Source organism: Anomaloglossus baeobatrachus, chromosome 3, assembly GCF_048569485.1.
Source record: "Anomaloglossus baeobatrachus isolate aAnoBae1 chromosome 3, aAnoBae1.hap1, whole genome shotgun sequence".
Lineage (NCBI taxonomy): Eukaryota > Metazoa > Chordata > Amphibia > Anura > Aromobatidae > Anomaloglossus > Anomaloglossus baeobatrachus.
The window spans coordinates 687,955,494-687,965,394 of NC_134355.1; the positions used below are offsets into that span (position 1 = coordinate 687,955,494).

The window sequence follows — 9,901 nt, forward strand, 5'->3', positions numbered from 1 at the left end:
CCGCAATGTGTAAAGTAGAGACAAGCTTTTTTGATTATTCCTGTGAAGCAAATTAGATAATAGATATTGTTCCAATTCATTGGCTTCAGCAAATTCCCAAAAGTTCGGCAAAAATTTCAGTCGATTAGAACCGATTTACTCGTCTCTAGTACATATAACACCCAATAGAGTCCAATTCAAAGGAGCTGTAGATCCACGAGATAATAAAATAAGAATACATTTGTGTTATATCAAAATAAAAGACATGGTAAACGGGGTTTGTATTTGTACACGTACAGTACAGACCAAAAGTTTGGACACACCTTCTCATCTCTAGAACAACTGTTAAGAGGAGACTTTGTGCAGCAGGCCTTCATGGTACAAGAGCTGCTAGGAAACCTCAGCTAAGGACAGGCAACAAGCAGAAGAGACTTGTTTGGGCTAAAGAACACAAGGAATGGACATTAGACCAGTGGAAATCTGTGCCTTGGTCTGATGAGTCCAAATTTGAGATCTTTGGATCCAACCACCGTGTCTTTGTAGAAAAGGTGAACGGATGGACTCCAAACGCCTGGTTCCCACCGTGAAGCATGGAGGAGGAGGTGTGATGGTGTGGGGGTGCTTTGCTGGTGACACTGTTGGGGATTTATTCAAAATTGAAGGCATACAGAACCAGCATCTCTACCACAGCATCTTGCAGAGGCGTGCTATTCCATCCGGTTTGCGTTTAGTTGGACCATCATTTATTTTTCAACAGGACAATGACCCCAAACACACCTCCAGGCTGTGTAAGGGCTATGTGACTAAGAAGGAGAGTGATGGGGTGCTACGCCAGATGACCTGGCCTCCACAGTCACCAGACCTGAACCCAATCGAGATGGTTTGGGGTGAGCGGAACCGCAGAGTGAAGGCAAAAGCGCCAACAAGTGCTAAGCATCTCTGGGAACTCCATCAAGACCGTTGGAAAACTATTTCCGGTGACTACCTCTTGAAGCTCATCAAGAGAATGCCAAGAGTGTGCAAAGCAGTAATCAAAGCAAAAGGCGGCTACTTTGAAGAACCTAGAATATAAGACATATTTTCAGTTGTTCCACACTTTTTTAAGTATTTCATTCCACATGTTTTAATTCATAGTTTTGATGCCTTCAATGTGAATCTACAATTTTCAGTCCTGAAAATAAAGAAAACTCTTTGAATGAGAAGGTGTGTCCAAACTTTTGGTCTGTACTGTATGTGTATATAGAATTGATAAAACTGGTTAAGATAGGTAAAACTAAATTTGTAAAAAGATGTCAAAAATTGGATATTTTAGGAAAAATACAAATATTTTATACAATTAATGTCAGACAAAAGATTGTTTTTTTCAAAGCTTGTTCATACATCCGGGTCTGGGTTGGACTCTCATTAATTGAACCCCGAGGAAATAAATTCCACTGTTGAAAAGAAAACGCTTCATATTAGCGCTCAATTACTTCAGGGTACGAAAAATGAGCCAAGGTCCCAGCTTACATTGTGCTCACATAATTTTGGCTCCGACATTGACCCCTCGGGAGATTCCATTTTTATAAAAGCTGTGACCATTATTCCATTCCATCATTTGCATTGTAAATATGTTATTTGCTGTTTATTTTTGTAATTTTTTGCACTTCTGTTTTAACCAGGATTAAGCAGGTAAAATTTATATTTTAAAGTAAATTATAAAATTCTGTATTTATTAAGTACTTGAGATATTTACAGGTGTATCAGGCAAACTATCAGCATGTGACAAGTAATGGTAATCACTAGTGTCTTTTTTTTTTACTACCTATAAGAATTGACGCACAACGACCAGAGTAAAAAAAATATTATTTTTTATTAACAAAAGAGACATACAATTAAAAAAGGTGAGCAAGAATAAACAATGAGATAAAGCACTCACCAAGGTCAATCAAACCATATATAATAATAGTACTACAGCAGAACAACACATCGGTATTCCAAGTTCTGTAAGCCTAGCAAAAAGAAGGATTTCGGTTGTGCCTCACACCAGGCATCCGTAGCAGCCATGGCATCAGAAATGGAGTGAAATTTGGTACCATTGAGGAGCTTCTTCAGGTTTGGACACAGATTATAGTCGGCGGGAGCTAGATCTGGTGAATAAGGTGGAGGTCATCCAGCTGGAAGCCCGGCTATGCCAGTTTTGCCATGGTCACTTTTGCAGTGTGAGTGGAGGCATTGTCTTGCAGGAACAAGATTCCTTTGGACAGCTTTTAGAACTGCCTTCAATTGGTCCAAAAGTTCAATGTAATACCTTCCATTGATGGTGGAACCCTTTTAAAGGTAGTCCACTAGCAGCACGCCCTCCTTATCCCAGAACACAGATGCTATCATCTTAGTGGATGATTTTTGCACCCTAAACGTTTTTGGATGAAGAGAACCACTGTAACTCCACTCTTTTGACTGCTCTTTATTTTCAGGGTCATACAAATAAATCTAGGTCTCATCCATAGTAACTGGTCAATCCAGGAAGTTCTTATTAGTCCAGAAACACTGACAAATGGACCGGGAAGTTGTCACTCGCTGCTTCTCTGATCTGTTGTCAAACATTAGGGGACCCACTTTGCAGATCGCTTCCTCATTTCCAAATGTTCATGGGTAATGACACAAACACATTCACGGGAAATACCCATGATGTCTGCTATTGCTTTAGCTGAAATTCGTGAATTCTCCAGTATGAGGTTGTGCACAGTGTGATGCCCTGGACCCCAGTGGTCACAGAATAACATCACATACACACACACACCCTCTCCCGGTCAGGAACACCAGTCAAACAAAACCCTTGTTGCCTCCCTCCAGGGTCTGATGTCCACACCAGGTGGGGCAGAGCCAGGCGGTTTCCCCACCCACCGAGGAGTTCACAGGCCTGGAGGTGGGAAAAGTAGTTTAGTTTAGTTTTGGAGTTGAGTGTGGAGAGTTGAAGTTAGAGGAGGAAAGTCTGTGTGTGTCTGGGTCGGAGCCCAGGCACAATCAACAAGGTCGTCAGACGGTGGTGGCCGTCTGCAGGAGTTGGTGGAAGTCTGCGGAACCGTAGGACCGGGGTCGGGCGGTGGCCCACCGGTACCGAACCGGGAGCGGATTGAAGCCAAGCACCAAGGCAGGGTACTCAGACCCCGAATAGGCTCGGAAGCCACCGTAAAGGTCGAATTCTCTGATTGCGGTCTGGACCTCAGGGGTTCATTCCCAACCAAGTCCCGTCAGAAGGCAACAGCCCAACCCGTCCGGATAAGAGCCACCGCCAACGGCCAGAGATCCAAGGGCCAGCGCCTGCGGGCAAAACGGGCTCTCCCGACATGTACAAGCCGGGGAGCGGACTACCCGTGGGAATCCATAGGGGTCAAACACATAGGTGCAGGGAACGACAGCCACCATCAACCCGTCCGGGGAGAGTGAAGACAACGCAGCCGGCTGCGGGCCCCGTCCATCCAGCCGTTTGGTTTACCAGAGACTCTGTTCTTGTCTACCTGAGTGAGTACACCAGTGCCACCCGGCACCGAGCTGCACCGTAACGCTGCTCCCGCGTCCACGCTGCCTCCCCGCATCGGCACCTGCACCTACCCATCCTCACTACTCCCCAACCTGGGCCCCGGGACCAACAGCCCCTACCCACGGAGGGGTCAACACCTTCGCTGCTCTCCGCCATCGCTCCCGGGATCCCCCGTCACCAGCAGCGGTGGTGCCCACCATCACCACAACCCGTGGGTGGCGTCACAACCGACATCCCATCACCAACCAACCTTCCCTCCCATTTCACTCGTGGGCGAGGAGGCGCTGCTTGAGCCCCCGGGTCCGGCCCCGTGTTCGAGCCACCGAGGAGCAGAAGCACCAAACCCGAGCGCCAGCGATTCCTAGGCGAGCGGCGTTCCCGACTCTTCCGCCCGCGACAACAGCATCGACGATCTCCGGAACAGCAACCACTCTCGCTCGTCCAGGACTTTCCTCATCATTGGAGCTGAAGTGGCCCATTTTAAATTTGGTGACCCAGTTCTTAACTGTGGAATATGATGTGCATTCATCCCCCAATGTCTGCGACATATCATCATGAATATCCTTCCCGGACTTTCCTTGGGGAAACAAGAATTTTATCACTCCTCTGCTCTCAGTTGCTGTGACTATCGCATTAGACTCCATTATTTTGTTTTCCCACGTGCGTAGAACACTGTTGCCATAAGCAACAAGCACAAAACTTTGAAAACAAATATTAGACACATAAGGTTTTCATGTGATGCAACATTCATTACCATAGAAACAAAAAAAGATCACAGAGCCAAAGACTTATCAGCAACCCCTCGTATAATCAATAGTTGGGTAGCTGTAGAGAGCATTAACTTATATCTTTTCCTGATGAGTAACCCTATCCAAAAACCATAAATCACTCCATTGAGCTATGCAGCATACACCCAGTTACATATTACAACGACTCTGCTCTCACTATATTTAGATCGCTCTACTAGAATAGTAATACAGGTAGGAGATGCACATTACCTGGTTGACCAGATAGCCTGTTGTGTCCCAGCTCCCTCCCGACACGTGTTTTTTGGCTTGCCGTCTTTCTCAAGGTATGTCAAGGTGATCTCAGGGGACCTTCTGAGGTGAGGTCACTGAGTTTATTGAGGTCCCCTGCGGTCACAGGTGAAGAACCATTGAAACCTCCAGCTGTACACCGCAAATAACCTGAGTGACGTCACCACTTATTGCGCTGCTCATTCATTCTCTGCCTGAACCTCACCGCGGGCAGGAATGTTCTATGGTATTCCTTATGAATTCAGATGTAGCAGAGCTAGAATCGTCATGGGAACTCATAGTGTGGATTACGTTGGACCTGGGTGTTCTAGGGTTAATAAATTGGTGGAAGAGGGTGGTTTTTTTTTATTTTCTTTTAAATAAAGAATGTTTCTGTGTGTTTGTGTGAATTTCTTTTTACTAGGATTAGTGGTGGGGCTTTTGATAAATCTCTACCCATCACTGATCCGGGGCTTAATGGTAGCTATACCTGCCATTAACCACTGTCATCGCACCAGGGCTATCGGGAAGATCAGGGTAAAGTGTCGGGACTCTCACATCTAATGGATGAGGCAATTCTGGGCAGCTGCAGGCTGCTATTTTTAGGCTAAAGTCTCCTAATAATCATGGGTCTCCCTAGCTTGAGAATACCAGCCCCTAGTTGTCAGCTTTATTTTGGCTGGGTGTCAAAATTGCGAGGGATCACACTTCACATTTTTAATCATTTCTTTATTTAAATAATTTTTTGTTAAAAGCCGCATCCTGTTTCTCCTATTTTGATACACAGACAAGGTAAGCGCATAGCTGGGGGCTGTAGCCTGTAGCTGTAGCTTTATCTGTGCTGGTATCAAAGCAGAGGGGGCACTATGACATTTTTTTAAATGTATTTATTAATTTATCACTATATAAGGACACAGGCAGCATGTGTGAATTCAACCAATCACAGACGCTGTCTCAAAGGGTGGAGGCGTGGTCCAAAATCTGCCAATCAGAGAGGACGGTGTGAGAGGAAAGTAGTGAATATGCATAAGAGATAATTAATAGCCCCGGAAGTAAGGCTACATCTGCTGGAACTCGGTAAGTATGTACTGCTTTACCCCTTTTGTATGTTCTTTATTTTACAGCCCCCCACACCATTTTACAACACATCACTTTTGCCTCCCATTGAATTTAATGGGTTCAGCTAGGATCAATGATCGGATCGGTTAGGATCGTCGCTCCGATCGCAATCTCAGGCAGGATCGGTGATCCTTAGCTGATCCGATGCTTGGCAGGATCGCTCATCTCTATTGATTTATCTCAGATTTTCCAGTGTACAATCCAGACTAAAGAGTCCCTCAAGTCGAATTTAATATATCTACGGTACTTGACTTTAATATATCTACTTGTATTTCCGACGACTGGGCGTATAAGATGACCCCCAACTTTTCCAGTTAAAATATAGAGTTTGGGATATACCATATACAGTATACTTGAGTATAAGCCGACCTAAGTAGTGCCCATTGTTTAGTAATGTCCCCTGCAGTAATGAGCCCATTGTTTAGTAATGTGCCCATCCTTGTCCCCCCCTTGTAGTAATGTGCCCATTGTTTAGTAATGTCCCCTGCAGTAATGAGCCCGTTATTTAGTAATGTGCTCATCCTGTCCCCCCTTGTAGTAATGAGCCCATTGTTTAGTAATGTGCCCATCCTTGCTCCCCCTTGTAGTAATGTGCCCATTGTTTAGTAATGTCCCCTGCAGTAATGAGCCCATTGTTTAGTAATGTGACCATCCTTGTCCCCCCTTGTAGTAATGTGCCCATTGTTTAGTAATGTCCCCTGCAGTAATGAGCCCTTTGTTTAGTAATGTGCTCATCCTGTCCCCCCCCTTGTAGTAATGAGCCCATTGTTTAGTAATGCGCCCATCCTTGCCCCCCCTTGTAGTAATGTGCCCATTGTTTAGTAATGTCCCCTGCAGTAATGAGCCCACTGTTTAGTAATGTGACCATCCTTGTCCCCCTTGTAGTAATGTGCCCATTGTTTAGTAATGTCCCCTGCAGTAATGAGCCCGTTGTTTAGTAATGTGCCCATCCTTGTCTCCCCCCCTTGTAGTAATGTGCCCATTGTTTAGTAATGTCCCCTGCAGTAATGAGCCCGTTGTTTAGTAATGTGCCCATCCTGCCCCCCCCCCCCCTGTAGTAATGTGCCCATTGTTTAGTAATGCCCTCCTACCGGTCCCCTTCTTGTCCCCTATTATGCCATTGCTTACACATAATAAACATTATTCTCACCTTTTCCTGTGCTGAGAGCACCACGGGAACAGAGGAGAGGTGAGAAAAATGTTTATTGTGTGTAAACAACGACATAATAGGGGACAAGAAGGGGACCGGTAGGAGGGCATTACTAAACAATGGGCACATGCAGCACCGTGCACCACCGTATAGGACGACACCCGGAGTATAAGACGACCCCCAAGTTTCGAGAAAATTTTCAGGGGTTAAAAAGTCATCTTATACGCCGGAAAATATGGTACTCCTTTCCCTGACCGCTTACCCTTCTTCTCTATTTCTTACATATTTTCTGTTGCACTTCAAGAAGATTTAGAAGTGTAAGCACCAAACAGAAATAAAGAATAGTCATTATCTAGTACATCCCTGTAACGCAGGATAATACAACATCTCCACTCAAGTCTTGGTATGTTCCTACTATCTTGGAAATAAATACCTAGAGACCCTTGTACAAAGCTCACAAATGAAAGTTTGGATTATATTAATTAACATTTCCAGTATATAATTGTAATATTTGCTCAACGGTCTTTAAAGACAAACATGGACAATAAGACTTTGGCCACCGAACTGATACTTTTGGGATTTTCCAATAATTTGACTACAAATATCTGTTTATTTTTCATATTTTTCTCGATCTATTTATTCTCTGTGGTTGGAAACTGTCTTATCATATGTGTCATTATACTGAATCGGTCCTTACACGCTCCGATGTACTTCTTTCTTTTGAATTTATCCTTCATAGACTTGTGTTATTCCTCCTCGGCGATACCTAAGCTGCTCATTGACCTCTTGTCCACCCGTAGGACAATATCGGTCATTGGTTGTCTTATACAATTTAAGGTTGTTCTATTGATAGGAGCTTGTGAATGCCAACTTCTTGCCGTCATGGCCTATGACCGGTACATCGCCATCTGTCGTCCTCTCCACTACCGGATTCTCATGAGGTGGAGCGTGTGTTGCTATCTAGCGGCCTTCGTTTGGATATTTAGCTTCATAAATATAATCATTCCATCCCTTGTATTGCCCATAAGTGTGTGTTATCCTAACCTGATCAACCATTTCATGTGTGAGGTCCTATCGGTGCTGAGGTTGTCATGTGATGATACTTCTCTTCAAGAGCTTGTGATATTTACTGTTGGCTTTATTGCAATTGTCCTACCATTTATTCTAATTATTGCGTCTTATATTTGTATCATATCAACTGTATTGAAGATTCGTTCTGCTGGAAGATCCAAGGCTTTCTCCACTTGTACCTCACATATTAGTGTAGTTGCAACATACTTTGGGACCGCCATGGTCACGTATTTAACCCCACCATCAGTGGAATCATTAAACCAAGACAAATATGTTTCTATATTTTATGTTATTATCTCTCCAATGTTAAACCCCCTGATATACAGTTTGAGCAACAGAGAAGTCAAGAAAGCTCTTACAAAGCTTATCTAATATATAAAGCTGAATGTGTGTGTGTGTGTGTGTGTATGTATGTGTGTATGTCCGGGATTGGCATCTGCACCGTCGCAGCTACAGCCACAAAATTTTGCACACTCACATGTCTGGACCCCGAGAGCGTCATAGGCTATGTTTTGAGGGGAAATTTTAACCCCACGCTTTACAGTTATTCGACAAAAAACCTGCCTCCATTAAAGCGAATGGAGCAGGGAGCCACAGTGCAGCCAGAACTTCAGAAGAATGCGCAGCCACGCCCTTATATGGAATGTTGGGGTGTCACAATGCAGCCAGGGAAAGAGACAGACACAGACAGGGTAAGAAACAGACATAGACAGGGTAAGAGACATACATAAAGAGACAGACACAGACAAAGAGACAGACTGAGAGGGAAAAAGACAGACACAGACAAAGAGACAGACACAGGGAAACAGACAGACAGGGAAAGAAAGGGAAAGAGACAGACAGGGTAAGAGACAGACAAAGACAGGTAAAGAGACAGGCACAGGGAAAGAGACAGAGGGAAAGAGGGAAAGAGACAGGGAAAGAGACGGACAGGGAAAGAGAGGGAAAGAGACAGAGAGGGAAAGTGACAGAGATAGACAGACAGGGAAAGAGATTGAGACAGATGGAGAAAGAGACAGAGACAGTCAGAGACAGACAGGGAAAGAGACAGACAGACAAAGAGATAGAGAGACAGAGAGATATATACAGAGGGGGAGACAGACAGAGAATGGGAGAGAAACAGAGAGACAGTTACTATCCCAGGCGTTAATACATTCTATTTATACATTCTATCCCGAGAATGTTAATACATTCTATTTTGTTAACAACAGTTATTAACCCGGGCGAAGCCGGGTAGTACAGCTAGTTTAATTAAATTTACCAATTTTCTAAACTTTTGTGAACTGATTTAGTTTACAAAACAAAAGAGATTGGTGTTACTTACCTCTCTGATCCCCCCACCAGTGTAGGGCCGAGGGTTATTGCTGGAACCAATGGTGATCTGCACATTCAGTTTTGACTATTTGGCCACTGATTGCTTAGACAGGATGTCATCACTTAAGATCCTGGTGGCACTGGATTGGAGCGTTAAGTAGTTTTTCCTTATTTTCTAATGATCTCTTCACTGGAATTTTTGGAAAAAATGTTATTTAATAACAATAAAAGTTATATTTTAAGGGTGAAAGAAAAACATTAAAATTGTTAGAATTACCATATTTTTCATTTTATAAGACGCACTGGATTATAAGACTTCCACCTCTAAATTTAGAGGTGGAAAATAGGAAAATAAAGGTTTTAATGTTAAAATGAGGGTCCGTCTTCTAATCCTAGTGCTTCTTATAATAGCTCGCCAGAGAGCGGCGCGGTGGTGGTGGAGCGGCTCAGGAGGGTCACAGGAGGCATGGTCAGTGATGCTACTGGCTTGGAGGAGGGGTGTCGCGGCTCAGAAGGGTCAGTGGATGGAGGGTCAGCGATGCTGCAGGCTTAGAAGAGGGAGTGTTACAGCTCAGGAGGGTCAGTAATACTGCGACCTTAAGGGTATCGCGGATGGTGGCATTGATCTGCCGGTGCGCTGTGGGCTCCATTGATCTGCCGGTTCACTGTGGGTTCCATTGATCTGCTGACAGTTCACACGATGGACTTCAAGGAATTGATCACGGAGGC

At 44.3% G+C, this 9,901-nt stretch overlaps 1 protein-coding gene across 1 annotated transcript; it reads left to right on the top strand.

The window, feature by feature from the left end:
- Positions 1–7,324: 7,324 nt before the first annotated feature.
- On the top strand, positions 7,325–8,230 carry LOC142297441 (olfactory receptor 2D3-like). Its single transcript, XM_075341668.1, has one exon. It carries the CDS (start codon positions 7,325–7,327, stop codon positions 8,228–8,230), a length of 906 nt encoding a protein of 301 aa, XP_075197783.1.
- Positions 8,231–9,901: the final 1,671 nt, after the last annotated feature.

Excerpts from the sequence above, each read along its gene's own strand:
- LOC142297441 (XM_075341668.1), top strand. The coding sequence starts at position 7,325 with ATGGACAATAAGACTTTGGCCACCGAACTGATACTTTTGGGATTTTCC.